At 57.5% G+C, this 22277-nt stretch overlaps 1 protein-coding gene across 1 annotated transcript in view; it reads left to right on the plus strand.

The window, feature by feature from the left end:
• DGAT2 (diacylglycerol O-acyltransferase 2) overlaps positions 1–22277 on the plus strand; it is a 31251-nt gene that overhangs the window by 4975 nt on the left and 3999 nt on the right. Inside the window, exons 2-5 of the mRNA XM_040630860.1 lie at positions 10176–10304; positions 15553–15660; positions 16061–16131; positions 21853–22057. Of these exons, the coding sequence (XP_040486794.1) occupies positions 10176–10304; positions 15553–15660; positions 16061–16131; positions 21853–22057 (513 nt within the window). The remainder of the gene's footprint in view (positions 1–10175; positions 10305–15552; positions 15661–16060; positions 16132–21852; positions 22058–22277) is intronic.

Genomic DNA, 22277 nt, shown 5'->3' on the forward strand with positions numbered 1-22277 from the left:
GGGAAGAGCATCAAGCAGAGGCATGAGATTTGGGTGGGACGGGCAGTTTGACTGCAGGACCCCCGAGCGGTGAACGTGGGCTGGGGCCCTAGTGTGCCGAGAGGCAGAGACAAGGGAGACAGAGCATGCCGTCTCCAAGCCCCGGGTGCTCACCTAGAACCACCTGGGGGGAAGATCTGAGGGCTCCTGGGAAAGGTGCACTCAGAGCTGCTCGGTGTCCACCACTTCTGGGGTCTCCCGGGTATGGAGCTGCTGCTGGCAGAGCGGAGGGCCTGGGGCTAGGAGTCAGGTCTCGGGTCTGTCCAGCCCCTGTGCGGCCCCCAAACCGCTCTGTAACCTCAGGAAACCACTGTGCCTTCCTGACTGTCAGTCTCCTCATTTGTGAAACGGGCAAAAGCATGGTAGGAGTAGCTGCCCAGGTTATGGTGCGGACCCAAGGGAGCCGATCCCACAAACCCTTTGGGCAAATTGACAGACGCAGGAAGCACGAATTCCTTTTATTATTGGAGCAGATTTAAGAGTCCTGAGTAAAGGGCCAGGAGCCTAACTCTGCATCTGCTTCCCATGTAGCCTTGGCAAGACCCTGCCCTCCCGGGATGCCAGCCTCCTCATCTGTACAGTGAGGAGAGCCGGAAGAGCCGGTCCTCTCAGGTTCATTCCAGCTCTGCTGCAGAAATGGGATTCCAGTCCTGCCCCTCACTGCTGTGGGAGCCTGGGGCCCAACCTCTTCCTCATTCCCGTTCTCTGCTTGTCCTTGTGAAAATGGGCTCATGTCCTGCGTGGGGCCCAGGTGTGTGCCGCAGAAGAGCCTAGCTCCCCACACTTGCTCATGGATTGTGGTAGGGGCCTATTTGGAAACTCCTCGGTGACATACCTACAAGCTGGTGGTGTTGCCATGGCAACCCCTCCTACTTCAATAGCTATTTTTTTAATGTGCCAGCATGTGGGGGTGGGGAAAGTGGGCCACTGGGGTCCTCAGCAATCACCTCCAGGGTTCAGGAGTCTGAGACCTACAGAGGGAAGGGGGAGCCCCAGGGTCCCAGCCTCTCTGTGGATACCGAGGACGCCTAGCTCCCTGCTAAGATCCCACACAGGAAGCCCTGAGGACCAGGCAGGGATCTACTGAGGCTCCACAGCGTCCTGACGGCCAAGCCAGGAGCTTCACAGCCAGCGTGCCCGTGCCCACCACGGCTGTGTGTTGGCTTCCCCTTCGGGTCAGATGTCCCAACTGGACACCTACCCCTCGAAGGGGAGACTGTTGGTCTTTCCAGGAAAGAACTCACCAGTGTGTTGGGACCAGGTGAATGGCCGGCTTGTGGCCAAGGGGCCCCGGGGGCCCCATCTGCAGCTGGTGAAGGGAATGGGAGGGGTGAGCAGCAGCGTTCTCGGCCTCTGGGATGGAGCCCAGGACGCCTTGGCCTGACATTCCCAGTCCTTCATGGCTCCCTAGCCGCCTTCTCCACTGGACTCCCCCGCTCACACAGTTGCCATGCTCCAGCCTGGCCGAACTACTTGCAGTTCATTCCTCCAGTGTGCGCTCTCTCTTCCTTCCAGGCCTTTGCAAATGCCACGCAGGACTCCAGCACCTGGGGTCCTGCCCCTGGCCCTCCCTCCTGTCAGCCTGGCTAACCCTTGCTCATCATTTTCACCTCACCTGACCCATCACTTCCTCCAGGAAGGCATCTGTGAGAACATCCTCCAGATCGGGTTGGGGGCCCCCCCTAGATTCCCCGGCCCTGACTTACTCTCTGGGCCTAATTGTTCACAGCCCTGCCTCCCCAGCCATAGCTGGGGAGTGCTGCCCAGAGGCAGAGCTCGGCCTCCAGCAGGTGCCCAAGAGGCAGACGAGAAGTGGGGTCTGGCAGCTGCCACCCTAGGTCTGCAGCACCTGGCCTGACGTGGAAAGGATACTTAGAAAGCGCTTGTGGAATGAATGGCAGTGTTTGGGCTCCATCCTTCTCTCCCTCACTCTGGAGTCTTCCACCGTTGCCCTTACCTTTAACCCCAGCCTGTCTAGCTGGAGGAGACCCGTCCCTCCTGATTTCCCAGAAAGCTCCGTTTGACCATCTGTCGTGGCCCCGGTCAGTCAGCTGTGGACTGGGCCTATCTCTGTGGTGTCCGGACCTTGTCTATTCACTGCAGTCCCCTCCAGCATCCAGTCATTCAGTAGACACTTGACCGAACCCCTGCTCTGTGCCTGACCCCATGCTGGGCACAGGGACCCAGATGAAGGAGATGCGGTCCGTGCAAACAAGTGCATACTGTTGCCTATAATGAGAAACGCTGAGTGTAGGGGTGAGGTGGGCTTCCCCGAGGAATGGTCGGCCAGGAAGCCTGAGGAGAGCCTCTGAGGTGTCAGCGCTCAGGGCCCGGCAGGTGTCCACCAAGCACGAGCTGACCAGACGGGAGCTGAAGGTGACGGGACTCTAGCTGGGGGGACGGCTGGCAGGGCCAGGAGGGCGGACAGTCTTCCTGGAAGGAAGGAGTATCTGACGGAGCAGGTGCTGAGGTGCTCTGTGTGCGAGGTTTCCAGGGGCCCAGGCACGGAGGGGGACTCTAAAATCCGGAGGCATTTCCCCGCGGAGTCTTCACTAGCCTTTCCGTCACCACACGTGTGATTCCTGCTGAAAGGTGCCCGTGGGCAGCCACAGAAGAGAACTCGCCTCTGGCCTTGAAGAAGTGGCCCCTGTCAGGTCCTTGGCCTAGTTTTCTGGACCTCCCTGGGGCTAGAAGGGTCTGCCAGGGTCAGTATGTCCATCTCCCTGCCTCTATGCAGACTTGTACCCAGGCCTTTGGAGTAGTTCGGGCGACTTCCTCACTGTCCACTAGGCAGCTGTTGTCTGAGGGCAGAGCTTGGGTCCAGGTGGGCCCAGGTGTGACACCCTGGGGGCTGAGGACATGAGCAAGATGACTTCCGTCCTCAGGAAGCCCCTGGGACTTCTCTGTGACCTCACTGGCCTCTTCCTAGTGCTCTGTCACATGGGCCAGGCACTCTTTGTCCCTTTTTATACGTCGTTTAGATTCCTCACCACAATCCCGGATTATGACTTAGGAGGACACTGAGTGTCAGACAGGGAAGTGGCTCTCAGGGTCTCACAGTAGTCAGAGCCAGGGTTTCAATCCCAGGTGTGCTGATGCCAACCCCTCTGCTTCTGGGTGACGCAGGGGTTGTTACGCCCATCAGACAGGAGAGGAAGCCAAGGCTCCCTGGATAATTACCTAGCGTTCATGCAACTCTTTACTTTTTATGAAGCTCTTGCCCACACATCATCTAAGTCTCACAAGAATCTGGCGAGGTGGGTATTAGCTCTACTGCACAGATGAGGAAACTGAGGCTTGCACAGGAAGTGACTCACCAAGGCTACACTTCCTGCCGGTTAGAGGCCAGGGTCTCCTGATGCCTAGCCTCCTGTCTTCTGTACCTTTTCCTGGCTGGCATGCCCCCTCCCCAGGTGCTGGCAGCGAAGGCGAGTGGAGGAAGCAGCGGGGGCCATCCCGCGGCATGACCTATGGCCGTTCATGTGTGCTCCTGCCTCCTCAGGGAGGCCGGCCTCACTCAGAGCCTCCTCTCCACAGGTCAGAGGATTCTCCTGCCCCCTCTCTAGTTCATCGCCCTAAATTATTTTTTTTCTGAGCTCTCATCTGGCATTACATTGCACGTTTACGTGTAGGGGCTTTCTCTCTCCCGAGCAGGATTCAAGCCCCGAACAGGTGAGACTTTATCTGCTGTGTTCACTGCTGTTTCCTCGGCACCTAGTAAGTGCCTCAGGCTTCAAGCCTGGTCTCTGTCCCCGCCTACCTTCTCCAGGAGGCCACTTTTGGCTCATCAGGTCCTTTCCAGCTTCTCTATTTTCAGCTTTCATTTTTGGTAAACGTGAACCCCCATTCCCGGGTCGTTAGACCGGCCCTTTATAACTGCCTCCGAGCCTTTATTCCCCCAGCTGCCCCCAGTCATAGCACCTGCTTTCCTTCCCCTCGCCTCCCAGATCTTGTCATCAAGGCCCTGCTGAGGCCTCGCCGCCCCCTCGGAGCCTCCCCTGCCAGCACCCTCGCTCTGGCCCCTCGTCTCATCACACACACATCCTGACAAACTTGGTGTTTGCTCACTTCTTCTGCCCCTTGCCACTGCGGTCTGTGGCTGAAGCAATGGCAGTGGCTACCATCTGATCACCTAACAAATGCTGAATGTGCCTTGCACGCATTTTTTTTTTCTTTATTTCATTGTCCCAGCAACCCTGTGAGGTGGGGATGATTGTCCTCATTTTACAGATGAGGACACCGAGGCTCAGGGAGGCTGGGTGACTTCCCTCAGGTCACAGAGCCATGTGGGGGCAGAGCTGGCCGAGGGGCCTTCCTCAGATTAAGGGGATTAGGGCTCAGAGCCTGCCCCCGTCGGGCGTGTGGAAGAGGAAGCCCAGGAAACCCTGGTTTCATCACCCGGGTGTGGCCTCCCTGGTCACTCTGCTATCAGATGTTGGGCAAGAAGGTGTTCACACAGCCCTTCCCACTGCCACACCAGCCTAAGCTCTGGGACTGAGGGGTGGTCGGCCCCAGGGCAACAGGCTGGCTTAGCCCTGCGGCAGCAGCCGTCCTTGTAGGGGCTCGCAGGTGCCTCCACCCCTCGCACAGCCAGCGCGTGGGAGGATGTCCCTGGTAGACTTGGGGCATGGTTTGGGGCCAAGAAGGCAGCCCGCCCTTAGGCAGGGGTGTGTTCCCAAAGTCTGGGTGTGCGCTGGCTTGCCTAGTGGGGACCAGCCCAATAGCTTGGCATCACGGGAATGATGAGGGACGCAGAGCCCAAATTCCAGCCTTGAGTCCTAGCTCCCTGGTACCCTGACCTCAAGCGACGGGCTTAACCTCTTTTGGCTTCACCTCACCTCAGTTTCCATCTCTGTGAAATGGGGTTGCCCATCCCTGCCTTGTCTGCCTTCCCAGGGAGTGTTGTGGGACACTGAGGCCCCAGATGGATGGGGGGGCTTCCTTTCTGGGGATCAGAGAAGTGCTCTGGGCTTCTCTGGCAGCTCCACTCTCTCTGGCCTCCATGAATCTAGAAGTCCGTGAGCTGTGTAAAGTGAGTGGTGAGCTAGACAGTTCTAGCCTGGGAGCAGCCGCTTGAATGAGCTGCTGGGGACATTTTTCCACAGGGCTAGTGAAGTGACTCTGTGGCCTGTCTTGTCTCCCTCCATGAAAAAAAGCCGTGTAGGTCGTGGGTACTGTTCCCATCACAGTGGGAAACTCACGCTCAGGGAGGGCGAGAGAGGCTCCCTCCACGACCCTGACCAAGTCCTCAGTGAGGGTGCCAGGGGCCTTCCTGCCAGGCCGCCCCATCTGACTCGGACACCCAGGCCTCCCACGGCCTCTGTGGTTCACGGGTCTGTCCGTTCATGCGTGATCCTCTCTGAGCACCTGCTCTCGCCGGGCCCTGTGCGGGGCTCTGGGCATATAGATGCGTCGGTATGAGCCCTGGCACCGGGGAGACCCTGGCAGAGGGGGTGGCCAGTGGGACGGGAGCTGAGAGGGCATGGAGGGGGCTCTGCGCCGAGGGAGGCCGGGAGAGGGTGGTGTGGGAGCAGACTAGACGCGGCGAGATGCTGAGGCCCCACCCGAGATTGGGGACAAGTGTGGCATCTGATTGCAGCACTGGCATCCACACCTGCTTCTGTCACAGCCTGGGCGGAGGAGGTGCTGACAGCTGGGTGGTCAGGGTGGCTGTGACCAGCGGGTACCCAGCTGAACCTCACTTCCCATCGGTTGGGCAACCGTACCGGGGCTGTGGCCAAAGGGTGAGCCTCTAGGGCGTGTCCCCAGCAGGGTGGACACCAGAGTCCAGCAGTCGAAGAGATTGTAGAGTTCATTCTCGCCACCCTCCTGGTATAGATGGGGAACCAAAGCCCAGAGAGGTAAAGTGACGTGGCCAAAGTCACACAGGTGTCGGTGGCAGAACTGGGACCAAAACCTCGAGGCGTGCTGCCACTTCACCTAACTCCAAGAGATGCCTGCTCCTGGCCTAGCCCCTCCCAGCTTCCCCCTACTTTGTTGTGGGGAGAAGAGAGAAGGAACTTGGGGGCGGGGGCAGCCTGCGGCCTGGGAACAGAATCAAAGCCTAGACTTTGAGCCTGAATTGAGTCCAACTCTCTCCGGCTGAGTGACTTTGGCCCTGTCACTTTTTTATCACCATCAAAATGAGAGTGACGGTGCCAAGCTCACGGGCCTAGTAAGGAATCCGAGTGCCTGAGAAAGTGCTGTGTGGGCCGTGCGGGAAGCACAGCCGTCACCTAGCTGTGAATAGAGGGAGCTGGGGGGCCTGAGGAACAGCCAGAACAGAGACCTGCTCTTCCACTCGCTCCGCAAACCTTCTCAGTGTTTGCTCTGGGCCAGGCCCTGGCAGGCCACCGGAGACCCAGATGTGAATCACACCCGGGCCCGGCTCCGTTGTGGGAGAGCGGATGTGCAGTCAGCAGCTGGCACAGCTGAGGGGCTGTGGGACCTAGAGGGGTCTTCTTTTCTCTCCCTAGTTCCCTGTTCTGTGGGCCTCTCCTTTTTTTTTTTTTTTAGATTTTTTTTTAATTTTTATTTATTTGACAGAGATAGAGACAGCCAGCGAGAGAGGGAACACAAGCAGGGGGGAGTGGGAGAGGAAGAAGCAGGCTCATAGCGGAGGAGCCTGATGTGGGGCTCGATCCCATAACACCGGGATCACGCCCTGAGCCGAAGGCAGACGCTTAACCGCTGTGCCACCCAGGCGCCCCTCTGTGGGCGTCTCCTGACTTCATTCCAGACAGGGTCTCTCCGTGAGCAGGTGGGATGGCTTCTGACAGTTGCAGGTTTGCACGGGCTTTAGAGTTTATAATCCCGGAGAAAGAATGACGGCCTCTCTCCAAAGGCTTACCCTTTCTGGGTTTTAAAGGATGAGCTGCCTCATCTCATTGTCAGGGTCTCGTCAGGTGGGCACAGCAAGGAGAGGTTTTCTGGGCCGAAGAGCCATGACTTGACATCTCTCAGATCCATACGGGGCTTCCCCTGGGGCTGGGGTTCAGCGTCACGGACAGGCCAGGTCCAGGGCTGGGCTCTGCAGTCAGCCAGGTTGGGATGGTCTGGCCCGGAGGCAGCCGAGTGGGCCAGGCCTGAGGAACGCAGAGTGGCAGTTTCCCCCTGGGCTCCCCTCTAGGCAGCCTTTCACTCTGACTTCCACAGAAACACCTCAGTGGACTTGGCGTTTCCTACTTTTTTGTAGAGTGGGCTAGGGGTGGTGGCTGGAATAAGGCAGGGTGAGAACAGGCTGGGCAGCACAGAAAAAGCCCGGCTCTGGCTGCTTGCCATGGGGCTGGTGCAAGTCCCTTAGGCCCCTTCTTCCCGCCTGGTCAATAGGGGGAGGGTCGCACACCTTCCTGTGTTCTGACCTTGTCCAAATGCGAGATGCTGCTAATAAGCTTGGCAGGTGGATTTGGCTTAGGCATTACCAAGAATGTCTTTTCAGTGGTTTGGATGGGAGATAACGCCCCCAGCGTGGAGTTACTGTGCGGCCCCTCCCCAAGCAGAAGAACTCCGTATGGGGAGTGGAACCAGTTGGCCGGCCCTGACCCAGCGCAAGGGCTAGACAGCGAGCCCCTTCCTTAAGCGCTCCTCAAGCTGCCGGACTCGTGGTTCCTGGCCGCTGTGGGGATTGGCCGCGTGAAGCAGTGTCTGATGCCCTCCCCTCCATTGCCTTTTAGTCCCTGCCTAGCAGAAGGTCCAGGTCCCCAGCTCCTGCCCCTAGCTCCTTCCCTGCCCCCGACTGGCTCTACCGGAGACTTTGGCTGAGGATCTTGTTAAAATGCAGATTTCGATTTGGTAGATCAAGGCTGGAGCCCCAGATCCTGCATTTCTAAACAGCTACCAGGTCCCACTTTGTTTGTTTGTTTTTTTAAAGATTTTATTTATTTATTTGACGAGAGAGAGAGTGTGCGCGCGCATGCACAAGCAGGGGGAACGGCCAGCAGAGGAAGAGGGAGAAGCAGGCTCCCCGCTGAGCAGAGAGCCCGATATGGGGCTCCATCCCAGGACCCTGGGATCATGCCAGATCCCTCTTTGAATAGGAAGGTGCTGGGGTCCATTCTCTTCTTCTCTCCAGCCAGCACACGTGGTCTGCCCCAGACCCGAAGCAGGGACTTGCTGCCCCTGAGCTGCCACGGCTCCTGCCTCACTTCATCCAGCACAGCTCAGGAGGCAGAGCCAGCGGCAAAGCCATGACTTGGGCAGGCCAGCCCTGGGATCGGGGGTTCAGGCCTGCGCTTGGGCCTCACTTCTCTCTGCCATGTCCCTACACAGGCCTTTCCCCCACTTCTAGACAGGTTTACCGGTCCCTGAGCACACCCTACCTCAGACCTGCTGTGTCCCACGGACAAGAGCCCTCTGTGCTTGGCACCTGCTGTGGGGGAAAGGGAGGTGCCCTGAGCAGGGAGCGGGAATCCCGGGCTTTAGCCCTGGCTCTACCTCCTGCTGCCTGGGTAAGCCTGGCAAGTCAGTGCTCCTCAGTCACCTGACGCTCCCGTTGGGCCCTCCCAGATGACCCCGGGGGGGCTCAGGCCCCAGTGTGGCCTTTGGGAAGGTGTGGAGGTGGGAAGGGCCTGTGGTGGGGGGATTTTATTTAGAGGGCCACGGAGCAGTTACGCCAAAACCTCTGCCGTGCCGCTATGGTCCAGCCTCACTGGCTTCCGTGAGTTCACCTCCTCCCAGTTACGCCGTGGAGTAGCGGACACCCCTGAGCGCCCATGGGTGCCGTGCCCTGGGGACACGGCAGGGAGCCCTTGCAAGCTTGCCTGGGGTCACCTAGTGAGTGGAACCGAGGTTCCGCTGGCGTCTGGCTCTTCTGCTAGACCATGCCGCCTTCCTCCGATCCACCGGACCAGGGACGGGACACAGGACTGGCGTGTCTGCCTTGAGGTCTGGTGTTTTCTGTGTGTCTCCTAAAAGTCAACTTTCAGCGGAAGAGGTTTCTGTCCCTTTCTAAACTCTGCTGTGACCTTGTTGCTCTCCAGATTGGAGAGAAATGCAAAGGCTGAGTGTAAGCCCCTAACCCCCTCTCCCAGCAGTAGGCCAGGATGAAAGGTCATGAGACCCTCAAGGACAATGTTGTGACTCAGTCCTTGGGCCTTGCAGAGTGGCGGGCGTGAAGGAATGTTTGAGCAGCATTCGGCAGGCGCTCGCTGAGGCTGTGTAGAGCGAAGGGCATACCGTTGGGGCTCAGCAGGCATAGGGCTTGGAAGCGGCCCACTTCCTTTGGTCCAGCCGCTGGAAGGAGCGGGCTACGGATTAGGAATCTCGCCGTGCTCTTCCCCAGTGCTGCCTCTCCTGCCATCACCAGGCTTTCTGGTCCCACTGCCTACCAGCCACTGGAGTCCAGGACATCATCCGGGGGGCACAACCAAAGAGCCGATTAAGTGGCCACGTCTTGTCCTAGCTTCTAGGCTTGGCGGCTGCTTGGTAGCAAACCTAATTGCGGCCCTCACTATCCCAGGCTTCCCGAAGCTCACTGGCCACTGGTCCTCTGAGGAGGCATAAGCTCCCACCTGATTCCTTTCTGGGCCCCAAGCTCTGGGCCCTGAGATGAAGCTGAAAGTGTAAATCCCTCTAAAGATGGTAATGGGGGTGGGGGTGGGGGTGGGGACAAGAAGGCTCAAAAGGGGTCCTGGGGATGAGAAGGGGCAGGGATTGGGGTACTCAAAGTACACTTGGAGGAAAAAAAAAAACAACATTGCAAATTGGATATTGAACCTCTGTCCTTGGCCTCACAGGCACAGAAAGTAAAGAATAAATATTTGTACTAGATCCAGTTAAAGGATAAGGACAGGAGTCTGATTGGGCTGGAGGGGAGGGAAGAGAACTGGCAATTATGGAGAGCTTCTCCCCACCTCAGCCTCTTTGGATACTCTGTTTGGTCTCCAGAATGACCCCGTGAGGGCAACACCATTCCCAGTGTAGAAGCTGGGCACCGGGAAGCCTGTGAACAGCCCAGAATTACAAAGATGCTGGGCGGCAGGGCCACGATTTGAACCGGGGAGCTGCTAGGGTCAGGCTGATGTTGCGGCCTTGCCCCTCTCACATCTAGGAAGGTGTCTGCGGAGGTGGGTTGCTGTTGGGGGCTCTGAGGCTGGAGGGCAGTGTGGCAACAGGCTGACGTCTCCCCTCTGCTGCAGGCACTGGCTCCAGCATCCTCTCCGCCCTCCAGGACCTCTTCTCCATCACTTGGCTCAATAGGTCCAAGGTGGAAAAGCAGCTGCAGATGATCTCAGTGCTACAATGGGTCCTGTCCTTCCTTGTGCTTGGTAAGCCGGGGCTTACAGGGTGGGGGCAGACAGGGTCCTCCCTGGCAGAGCTCAGAGCAGGAGCTCTGCTCTGCAGGGGTGATGGGTGAGAGCACCCTGCTACTTAGCTAGCTTTCGGGGGCCCGATCAGGGGCTCTAGCCCTAGGCACGCATGAGGACTCCATGGGATGCCGTGGGAGGTGGTGGTACTCTTCCCATTTCAGGATAGGGAACCCAACTCTCACATAAGATAAGTAACTTGGCCCAAGTCACACGGATTTGAATCCCGGTCTACAGAACCCGCAGAGGCTGTGCTTTTCCCACATGCTCCCCTGCCGACCAGCAACCATTTCCCAGGAGGTGTGTTGCTTTGTCTTAGTGGGGTGTGGTGCCGGCTTGAGTCCTGACCGTACCACAGACAAGCTCTGTGAGCTGGGGCTCTCTGGAAGTTCATTTCCTCATTTCAGCTGTGGGGAGAATACTGACTTCTTCACAGGGCCTTTGTGGGACTTGAAGATGAGGGATGAGAGCGTGCAGCGCAGGGCCTGGTCACGGTGGGCCCCCGTTACATGGGAGCCGATGTTGGGACACGCCCTCAGCCCCCGCTCCCAGCTGTCGGCACCCTCTGCTGGACACAGTCCCCAGCTGCTCCCCCTGGCTCATTAAAAGCTTCCTCCCTTTCTCTCTCTCCACCCCTCCCCCGCCAGACCTTTGGCTCCTTCTGCAGGGCCAGCTTGGTGCTCTCATTCCCTGGCTTGCCCCCCACCCTCGCCCCCGACTAGGATCAGGCCATGGCGGATTGTCTGGGAGGAGGAAAAGGGCCCACACGAGGGCCAGCCCCTGCTCTCCTAGCAGCCTTGCTTCTTCCCCGACCCCGGTGTTCTCAGTATCGTGAGTGGCCTCCCAGCACCTCCGAGCAGAGGGCATCACGGAGCATGTTCCGGTGCCTGTGGGAGAGTCCTGCTGGGCACAGCACTCTTTAGGGTTGTCCGGGCTGATGGGATTATCAGAAGTTACCCCGTCTGTGCTGGGCCTCCATCCTTCCAGGTGGCACACGGGCCCCCGAGACCACATTTCCAGGGCAGTTCCATGCTGCCCCAGCCTTCCTTAGCAGGGCAGAGGGATGGGACAGGGGTGCTGTGTATCAGGCCCCCACGCTGCCCCAGGCACCTGATGGGCCTTGCCTTGACTTCCCACTTCACAGGTGAGGACGAGGAAACCTACAGAGCTTCAGTGACTCTCTGAGACCATGAAGCTCCTGGAGTGACATAGTTGGGATTTGGGTGGGAGCCCAGAGCACTCGCCAGGGAGTCCGCCTTATTGGAGAGCTCAGAATGAGTGGACCTGGTCTAAAACAACCAGTTTTCACCTTTAGGCCCGAGAGTAGGTTTTAGGGAGAGGGTCGTGAACCCCCAAAATTAGGTGAAAAATTATATGTGAGAATACATGCACCTTTTTCTGGGGTGAAGGGCAATTACCATCAGATTCTTATAGAGATCTAGGGCCTTAATGAGCTAACACTGGTCTGGGGAGCAGAGCAAATTAAACTGGCTCCCTCGGGGCTCAAACCTCCACCCCAGCCTCCATGTGGCCACTTCTTAGGGTCCTAGAGTAGAGGGCCCGGAGGGGGCAGAGCTTTACCCAGAATGAGGAGGACGTAGTGGGAGCAGGACAAGACCGCATGGACTACAGCCTCCCCAGAGCCCTGTGCAGTCTGCTGCACCCCCACCCCTTAGTTCCCGTTTGTACCAAGAAGCCGCCACCATCCCTGTCCTAGGTTGGCTGCCGGGGAGCTGCTAGAACCCCGGCCCAGGCAGTCTGCAACAGGGACTGGCCTCAAGTTGTAGGTTTAGCGATCGATCCAGTCCAGCATAGCCCAGAAACCGGCCCAGCATCTTCCCAACGCCCTGTGTAGGTGGGAGCCCAGCCTGCTCCATGGGCAGGTCCGCTGAGCCGCTGCTAATTATTGCTCTGAGCAGCCCCAGCCGCTCCTCCCCGCTCCCTCCCACTCTGGCAGAGGCTCCTCTGGTGTTGCAAGGGCTGCTGCGGCCCCACGGGCCTACCTCTGAACAGACGGACTCTACCGTTTTTGTGCAGTGGACCCCTCTGGCGTTCTGGTAAAGGCAGTAAACCTTTCTCAGTGTTTTTAAATGTGTCACACAAAGTACATGGGGTTTCAAAGAAAAGCAACGATACTGAAGCGTAAAATGTCTACGCATTAAGGAGTCAGGTTAGGCATACAGTAACACGTGCGCTTCTTTATTATTGCACGAAATAAAAAGAGCTAGCGGCAGATGTAATCGTTGCTCTAATTCTTAATCATTTCGGAGAACAAATGAGTTTTTAAGATCTCTGCCCCTGCTCTAAAAGTGATATGAAAACACCTTTGCTTTGTCCCGGTGTCACTGTCGACAAGCGTGGTCTGTTACACGCGTACACGGAGGAAACACTCAATTTCCCTAAGAGGGGTGAAAATTAAGGTGTCATCTCGTTCCGTATCCAAGTGCATAGATCTCCAGATGGGACACTTGGCTGTGTGTTCTGTTCCCTTTCACATCGGGTCACGCACCCTTCCAACGCCCTGTGGGGACAGAGGCTCAGGGAGGGGCCGCAGCCCATGAGCTGCAGGGCTGAGGCTTCTTGGGAGCACGTCATGCCACCTCCCTGCCCCTGAGCCGCCGCGGCCCGCCCTTCTCGCAGGCCTCAGTGACTAGAGTTTTGAATCCCCAGCTTCCCCAAGACGTGGGGAGGTGAAGCTGGGGAAGGTGGCTCTGGGCTTTCCGTGCACGGAGCCTGCACGGCCTTTAAGTGGTAGTTGACCCCTCCTGGAGCCCGCCTTGGGGCTGCCACAGCTGCAGCTCTGTGACCCACAAGGGGGAGCAGGGAGCCCTTTGTTCAGAGAGGGATCAAGCTCTGAGAAAGGAGGCCATTTGGTGTGTTCAGCTCATTTTTTGCTAAATAAACTTTTCCTGGGTCGGCTGCTAGGGCTGGAGAGGTGAATCAGAGCTCCAGCTCCCAGGGAGCCCAGGCGCTGCAAGGGGTGGGTGCAGGAGGGAGTCCGGCGCGTGCTGAGAGAGGGGCTGTGGGCACCTGGGGGCAAGATGGAGCAGGTCCCCTGGGCTGCGAAAGTCCAGACCTGGAGAATGGTCTCTGGACTCACAGTGGGTTCTGTCTTCCTCCATCCAGGCTGCCTTAGCACCAGTGTGAGGACGGTAGGTAGGGATTCCCACCTTCCCAGACGTCTCAGACTTTGAGGCAGTGGCCTGCGGCTCAGCCCCCTCTGCTCCCTGTACCGCTTGGGAGAGTTGGGGGTCTGATGGCAGCTAGATTTCCAGGCTGCTCGGACCCTCGCCTGAACCGCATGGCCCTTGCCCAGGCCCACCTGGAGAATCCACCTGGCCTCGAAGGAGCTTGGATACCTGTGGCATCTAGGGGGCTGGGATGGCCCTTTTCCCAGGCCTAAGAAAGGCGACCGAAGGCAAACTGCTCAACAGTGTGAGCGACTTTGTAAGTGGCCTTAACTTTGACATAGCCACTCACCAAGCTGCTCCAAGTACTTCGGAGTTCAACGGGGTTTTGCAGGAGGCAAATGCTTCCCTAGAGACTCGTCTTCCCCATCTGTGACGTCACAGTCCTCAGCTGGTCCTGAAAAGCTGGCTGCCTGGTCACTCTCTGTTCACCGTCCCTCCCAAGATAGTTGTACTATTTTTAGCTGCCTTGGGAGAGGTTTAGCTCAGGAGCAGAACAGGACTGCGTTGTGGATGACAAGGGACCACGATTTTCCTGCTCTTGGGCTCAGGGAGAGTCCATCTGGCCCTCCCCCGTCCCTCGGGAAACCAGAGGAGGCTCGGCATAGCAGGAAGGAGAGAGAGCGTGGGCTCCAGAGCCGGGCAGCCCTGGAGCACCCAGCAGTGCCCAGCAGAGGGTGGGCATACAGCAAGGGTGGGCTTCCCTCCCTGAGCAGCGGGGAGGGTGCTGGGTGGAAGTCACGCTTCTACCAACATGAGCACCCGCTGCCCCCAGCCCTGTGCCGAGTGCCACGGGGGCAAAGAAGATGTGCCCCCCTCCCCTAGTGTGGAGAATTCAGAGGTGAGAGATCCATGTGGAAGGGCAGTAGGATACTGGAGAATGGGACTTGGAGAGATCTGGTCTGAGCTGGACCTTGAAGGCTGGGTAAAAATGAGAAGGATAGAGGCCCGATGAGGGCTTCCGGGCGCCGGCCCTGAGGTAAGCCAGCTACGGCTCGGACTTGCCTTCCTTGCTGCACCGGGTGTGTCAACGTTAGGGCCAGAAGACCCGGAGAGGGGTGACCGCAGCGAAGCCGGCCCCAGGGAGTCTTCTGAGGGCCCTGCTGGGGTTTTTGCGAGGGGGCCTGATGGGCTCTGGGCTTTGGCCTGGGCCTGCCTGCTGCTCTCTTATGTTGGAAGGGGCTGGCCCTCCTTCCGGGGCAGGAAGCCACCTCTGTCGGGTCCCTCCGGTGGCAGTCTGGGCCTTCTCATGTTTGGTGAACTTCTAAAACCTGGTGCAGATTATGGATTCACTGGTCCAACCCTGGCTCTGCCGAGATGCCTGGGTGACTCAGTCGGGTAAAGCATCTGCCTTCTACTCAGGTCATGATCCTAGGGTCCTGGGATCAAGTCCCGCACTGGGCTTCTTGCTTGGCGGGGGGCCTGCTTCTCCCTCTGCCTGCCGTTCCCCCTGCTTGTGCTCTCTCTCTCTCTCCCCATCCCTCCTCTCTGACAAATAAATAAAATAAAATCTTTATGAATCCTGGCTCTGCCACTGTCCTGCTGAATGACCTTGGGCATGTTACCTCCTCCTGGAGCCTCAGTGTTCTCATCTCCAAAATGGGATGAAGTCGCCCTGGCTCACACTCGAGACAGTGGCTCAGGCCTAGTCCTGAGATGCAGAGGCACTCGGTCAGTCCCTCCCTGCACCCAGAGTAACCGGGGTGGGCACCGGGATGGGGAGAACGTGCAAGGAGGGGCCAGAAAGAACAGCTCTAAGGACGGCTTTCCCGGTGCTACTGCCCAGACCACATGGAGCCCACGAGCTCCTCTACGCCGGGAACGCCCGTCAGAATCTAGGAGATGAGGTTCTTGCCCCCGTGAGCCTCAGCCTCCCCAGGCTGTGGCTGCAGGCCTCCTCTGCCCACGGCCCCCGCTGGGCTGAAGCCACCTCACTTGGTGAGCCGTGGCCCAGAGAGGAGACCGAGACCACCCGGGCCGGGGGGCCGGGCCTGATCCGCGGCGCTCTGCTTCCCCGCCAGGAGTGGCCTGCAGCGCCATTCTCATGTACACGTTCTGCACCGACTGCTGGCTCATTGCCGTGCTGTACTTCACCTGGCTGGCGTTTGACTGGAACACGCCCCAGAAAGGTAGGAGCACAACCTCCTTGCCCCACGCCCTCGCCCTTGGGACCCTCCCTCCCACACGAGCTGAAGTTCCTCAGTGTGGGGGCTGCCCCTTTTTACTTAGCACCTGCTATGTGAAAAGTGGGCAGCTAGGCCAGGGCGCAGTTTTGGGTCCAGGGTGTCGAAAGCCCCTCGGAGGGCCCCGTCCTGGTCCTCAGAGGAGCGCACACTCAACCAAGGGTTTGCCTAATGTGAGGGAACAAAGGTGGGAAAGGGCCCAGTGGGAAGAGGGGGAAGATGCTTGGCAGGGTGACCATCCCCTAACTCAGGGTCTCACCCTGGGTCTGTCTTCTCTGCCTTTTGCCCACATGTTACCCGCCCCCACTCCCGCTCCTTCCCAACACTGTATTTTGTTCCCTGGAAGGTGGCAGGAGGTCGCAATGGGTCCGAAACTGGGCTGTGTGGCGCTACTTTCGAGACTACTTTCCCATCCAGGTAAAGACCTGTGGGTGTTAACTTGGGAGGGTGGGGACGGGCGGGAGATCCGAGCGCAAGCTTTAACTCACCCGGCTGCAGTTACCGCCTATGCTGTGTTGAACCACAGGACCCCTTCCGCCAGGAATATCTGTTCCTAGTCTACCCCGATGCATGCAGGATTTGAGGCATTGCAGGATACAGACAGTGTCGTATCAGGTAAAAACAAAAATCAAGGCCTGAGGGAAAGGCTACTCGTAGTTGAGCCATGAGGTCAACAAAGTTGCGGTAGTTGAGCTTCATGGTCAACTCTTAGCTTCCTGGCAGCCAAGGCAAAAAGGGAAACATGATAGTTGTCGGCTTTTATTTGGGGAAAGGAAGAAGCATGCTAGTTTCTTAGGGAAACATGACTTGTTCTAGCATTTGGATCTAAAAGATGCTTCCGGCACTGAGATTCTTAGTGATACAAGGAGCGCGTATAATAGCAGATATTATGGCCATTGCGTGTCTGCCTTTCAGTGAATATTAAAGGCATAACTGAAAATGGCAGCGATTTATCAGGAGAATACTAAGGTCGTTCCAAGTCCATCTGACCTGAACCACGGATACAACCTAAAGCAGTAGGTATGAGGGGCCTTTTTTTCCTTCTGAAACTCTGATAGAACATCACTTCTCCCAGCCAGCTGCAGGTGGCCCATGGGGCTCATGACCAGGGAATTAGGGCCCAGGAAACTAGACGTGCCATGAAAGAGGAGTGAGACCCTAGTTCTGAAGTGCTCAGGGAGGCTCCTGGAGGACGTGCTCCGAGAACTCCATCTTAAAGATTAGCACTAAAGAGGCGTGGAAACGGATGAACGCGGAGGCAGCTGAGTTTGAGAAGAAGCCTGAGGTGCGGGAGATGTTGAGGAAGTAGAGTGGAGAAGGAGGATCTCCATTTATTGGGAGCCCTCTAGAAACCAGCACCTTTCCTCAAGGAGTCCCCATTAACCCTCACAGTCCCCTGTGAGGTGGGTATTCATTTTATCCCCCCCTTTTTTTAATAAAGATTTTATTTATTTATTTGACAGGGAGCTAGAGAGAGAGCACAGGTAGGGAGAGCAGCAGGCAGAGGGAGAGGGAGAAGCAGGCTCTCCGCTGAGCAGGGAGCCCCATGTGGGGCTCGATCCCAGAACGCTGGGATCATGACCCGAGCTGAAGGCAGCTGCTTAACTGACTGAGCCCCCCAGCCTCCCCCCCGCCCCCCAGCCCATCGTATCCCTTTTTCACAGAAGAAGAACCTGAAGGTCAGAGAGTCGTAAAGCTGAATGAAGCTAGTAGCAGTTTGAGCTGAAATTCCACTTGCTGCCTTGCCTCAGAATTCTGGACTCTTCCCCCTCCCCCCCACAGCGTGGTGCCTCCCTATGCCGCAGAGCTGTAGGAAATAAGCTCGGGGACTCCAGCTTCCCTCAGGCTTGGAGGAAGAGCCCAGTAGGACCCCAAGAGAGGCACCATCCCTTCCAGCACGCAGTCTCCCCATATGAAGCAAGTTTAGACTCCGCTCGTCTCTGGGTTTACTTCCTGCTGCACCGCCATTGGCTGCTCTGGGACCCCCATGCTGGTCTTCCAAGTACCTGTCTTCTCTGGGGCCAGCCTCCAGGTCCTGACAAGATAAGGGCTTGGTCTCGACTTTTTCTCATCTTTGTCTGGCCCCCTGCCAGTGGTCTACAAGCCAGGCTGGCAAGGCAGAGCCGTCTGGGCCCAGGTGCACGTGGGCAGCGCTGGGGGACTGTGGCTAAGTCTGGCAGGATCATGAAGGCTTTTCCTGCAGGGGAAAGACCTGTCTGGCCAGCTCACTGAGCACCCCAGCACTGGCACACCCTAGCTGCTTGGGGTGACCCAGCAGAAGGCGGTGGGGTCTGAAGAGCCGAGGCAGCATGTGTGAGAGTGAATGTGTGCGTGGTGCAGGGTGGTGTATGGTTGCTGCTGTGAGTCAGTGACTGAGACATCCTGGCGTGCTGCCCAGAGGAGGTGGCCGGCTAACCCTACATTCCTCCACTGCACTCAGCATTGGGAGGAAGCTCGCTCTGCTCGCCACAGCCTGAGCCAGTTTTCCCAGGATCCTTGGGGTCAGGGCTCCCGCTCCTCCCTTTCCCTGACCCCATCTCTCCGGCTGCAAGGAATTCAAGGCTGCTGTGGCCGGAACAGTGCTGTATCATCAGACCTAAGGCTCTCATTCTGGAAGTGAGGAGACTGAGTCCCAGAGACGGGCACGATCTGGTCCAGGCCGCATGGCGAGTCCAGGCCGGCGTTCGTACTAGAATCCAAGCCCCAGGCTCTTTCCCACTGAATTCCTACTGCCTATTTCTCTGGGAGAGACTCGATCCCGGATTTCCTCATTCGATCGAGCCCCACTTCCTGGGTCTCCCTGCCTCTGCTTTGTGGTTAGAGACCTGGGTTGAGTTCCTGCTCGGTCACTCTATTCACTGATCAGTGGGTGTTTCTCCCTGTACAGCTCTGGGCTCTGTGCTGGGCACGGGGACACGGAAGAGTCGGCCCCGGTTTCCCTCAGTGGGCTCACCATCCAGCGGATTCTGCTAGACTTTGTCACTTTCTGCCCAAGGGACCACAGGCACACTTTCTCAAGCTCGCTAAGCCTCATTAGCCTTACTTGCAAAATGGAGCTGTTCATATGATAAGAAGGGGTAAATTATGGGTGGGTATGAGGGATTGTGGACTCTTCTCTCTGCTGGGACCCTTACGTCAAGGGTCAGGCCACAGTGATCAGAGCAGCCTGTCCCTCTGGAAGAATCCTCGAATCCAATAGCCCCCTCCACCCAAAACAGGGTGACCTGATGACTACTGGCCAGAGCTGGGACACGCAGGGGCTCTTCCCCGCTGACGTCCACAATTCCGAAAGAACCAAAACAGAACTCTGTGTCGTTTTCGCACCTTTATTCCAAGAAGTCAGCTGGGAATTAGAGCTGCAGGGCACATGTGGGCTGGCCCTCGGAGGCCCCTAGGCACCTGGACCCAAGCCAACCCGGGCCTGAGGCCGGCCGGGGCATGAAGCCTCGGCCTGCGCTCTGCTCTTGCCCACTGGTGATTTTGGCCGAGCCCTTGATCCTCAGGGCCTCACGCTACTCTTCTGTGCGGGGAGGGTTTGACCTTGGTGACCTGATGTCAGGGCTGACGCTCCATGGTGTTCTGTGTGGCCCTCCTGGCCCTCCCCCTTCTCCTGGCCTCTTGCCAGTGGTTATGTAACGGTCTCTAGCTGTAACCACCCGCCCACACTTCCGCGCTCCCTTCTTTGTATAGCTCTCTGCCACCAGACCAGCTCAGCAAGCCCGGAGAGCATCCCTTCTCCCAGCACAGGAGGGCTTGCGCGTTAGCGGCAGCTGCCAGGACCACCGGCTACCTGGAAGAGGAGGGGTGGCGCCTGGGTCACCTTGCCCTGAGTTACAGGCAGGATCTCTGGAGAGGAGACTGGGAAAGACTCTCTGAGCTTAGAATGGTCTATCTGTCCATCTGCTTCATTTCCCAGATGGTCCTACTAAGGTCCAGAGAAGAGGGACTGTCCTGAGGTCCCAAAGCAAGTCAGTAGCAGGGCTGTGACCTTTGGGAAGTGATGGCTCCTTTCTCTAGGCGTCCGTCTCCACCTTGCAGTCGAAGGAACGGTCTAGATGGGGGCTCTTCCAGCGCATTTCATGCTTTGGGCTCCCAGACCCTGCCTTCAGTTCCGGAGCAGGTTACGAGTGTGCTGCCGGCTGCCTCGTCTCTTACCTAGACACGTCCCTCCCACGTGGAAGCCGGCTCCAGGTTCCAGCTTTATGTGAGCTAGTGTGGGGGGCACCCCTGCTGTTCGGGAGGTGAACTCTCAGAACAGTCTCCTCGCGAAGCTCACGTAAAGCCGGGCCCCCTCTTAGACGCTCCCCCCTGCCCCCTTCCCAATAGTCACGGCTTAGGCTCCTGCTGTTTTCCATTTCTGTAGTGGGCAGCAAAGCCCTGGTTGGGTTTTGAACAGCTCTAATGTGCTTGCCAAAGGCAAAGTGGAGGAAAGAGTAGGAAGGCCGGAGCAGCGGGGGGTGGAATCGGGGTCTGGCTCACACAGGTCCCCACAGTCATAGTGCTGGGAATGGTGCCGGCCACCATCTGCTCCATCCCCCGTGGGCCTCTGTCACCTGAAGGTTCAGATTTCAGTTTCCCAGGGCCAGCCACCAACACCCCCTCCTCCAAATTGAACACCAAGTCCTCTCCCCAGCCAGGGGCTCCCAACTCGGGAGTCATGGAAAACCCAGGCTGTGAACACTCTGCCAGTGGCCCGTGGCTCTGCCACCAGCTGGCACCAGTGCAGGGACGTGGGCACTTTCAGGCACGGGAAGTGGGGGTGTTGTCAGTGGCATCCCTCTAGAGGCAGGGCAGCCCACAGGACCAAAACGTTCATACCCTTGGCCCCGGGAACTGTGATTTCTAGAAGTTTGTCAAACAATCAGATATGTGGACAAAAATAAAGTACTTATGGAAGGATTATTTCTGAAGGACATTTTGGAAGGTTTTTAAAGATCCATCTTTCGGAGTTTGATTATAATTCTATTACACACAGCATAGCTATGGGACAGGATAATCAGCCAGGAAATACATGTGACTCAGGGGTTGTGAAAGGAAAAATAGTTATGATGGGCTTGGTAGAAAATTATGTAAAAATGAGGGGCGCCTGGGTGGCGCAGTCAGTGAAGCGTCTGCCTTCGGCTCAGGTTATGATTCCGGGGTCCTGGGATTCGAGCCTCGTGTCAGGCTCCCTGCTCGGTGAGGAGCCTGCTTCTCCCTCTCCCTTGGCTGCTCCCCCTGCTTATGCTTGCTCTCTCTCTCTGTCAAATAAATAAATAAATATTTTTTTAAAAAGAAAATTATGTAAAATTGATATTGACCATGTGCCCTTAATTTTGGGGTTTTTAAAGAGCACGTGTATATTTGAGTAGCAAAAGAGCTCGACATGTCAGAGTGGTTTATCAGGATGGAGGTAGGACAGGAGCTTTGGATTATCTTTTTACTTTCCTATATTTTAAAAATATTCCATGATTATTCATTATTTTTCTAATCAGAAAAGAAGTGATGTTTCTGAACAAAATGGTCTTGCTCTCCATTGCTCTCAGCACCCCCCACCCCTACCATGTTCCATATAGTTCTGGCAGGTGCCTCAAAGTCTAGGGCAACTTTGCACCCTCCACCCCACCCTCCCAGCCACCAACCCCAGGACAGCTTTGTTGATAGTACCACAGGTCAGCTGCCTGGCTGGCCCCCTGCCCCTGCTAGGGCTGGCACAGGGCTGTTGCTTCCCTGTCCTCCCTGCAATAGAGCACGAGCTGAGCCTGGCTGCCTGGAAGGGAGTTTCCGTTCAGGCCAGCTGCACTGTCCCTTCTCCGGCCAAACTAAGGGACATGGACTTTACCTTGACCCAAACTGGACACCCCTCTTTCTCTGAGAGTGGCAGGGGCTGGATGAGGAGAACGGGCCCAGGAGGAGGGCAGGCAGGAGGCTGGCAGGGTGTAGATGAGAGGACCTGGTGCGTTTCACTGGAGAAGTAAGGGAATGAGAGGGAAAGTTTCCCACTCCCCTCCCGGGGACTCACAGTCTCAATGGCAGTTGCCACGAGTCTCAGGACAGTTGTGCAGAGTCGCATGGGGGAGGGCGCCCTGGGTCCTTCCCCCATCTCCTGGGCGTGTCCCAGTACCCCTGTGCTGGCATGACCCGAGTTTTTCCCTGCAGCTGGTGAAGACACACAACCTGGTGACCACCAGGAACTACATCTTTGGATACCACCCCCACGGCATCATGGGCCTGGGTGCCTTCTGCAATTTCAGCACAGAGGCCACAGAAGTGAGCAAGAAGTTCCCCGGCATAAGGCCCTACCTGGCCACGCTGGCCGGCAACTTCCGGATGCCAGTGCTGAGGGAGTACCTGATGTCGGGAGGTGAGAGCTCCCCTCGGCCTGCCCCTGCTGGGCTCTGTTGCCCAGGCCTGGCCGCTGAGCGAGGTGGTAGAGGGAACGGAGGCCAACACACTGTGTCCCAGGGGCTGGTCCTGTGCGGAGAGATGGCAGCGTGCCCCAGGCATGGCGGACCAGGTCTGAGCAGGAGAGCTGTCCATATGGTCTTCAGGATTTAGCTTGGATAACATCTTCCCTGAGAAGC

The sequence above is a fragment of the Ursus maritimus genome, unplaced genomic scaffold, assembly GCF_017311325.1.
Source record: "Ursus maritimus isolate PB19 unplaced genomic scaffold, ASM1731132v1 scaffold_16, whole genome shotgun sequence".
In the NCBI taxonomy this organism is placed as follows: Eukaryota; Metazoa; Chordata; class Mammalia; order Carnivora; family Ursidae; genus Ursus; species Ursus maritimus.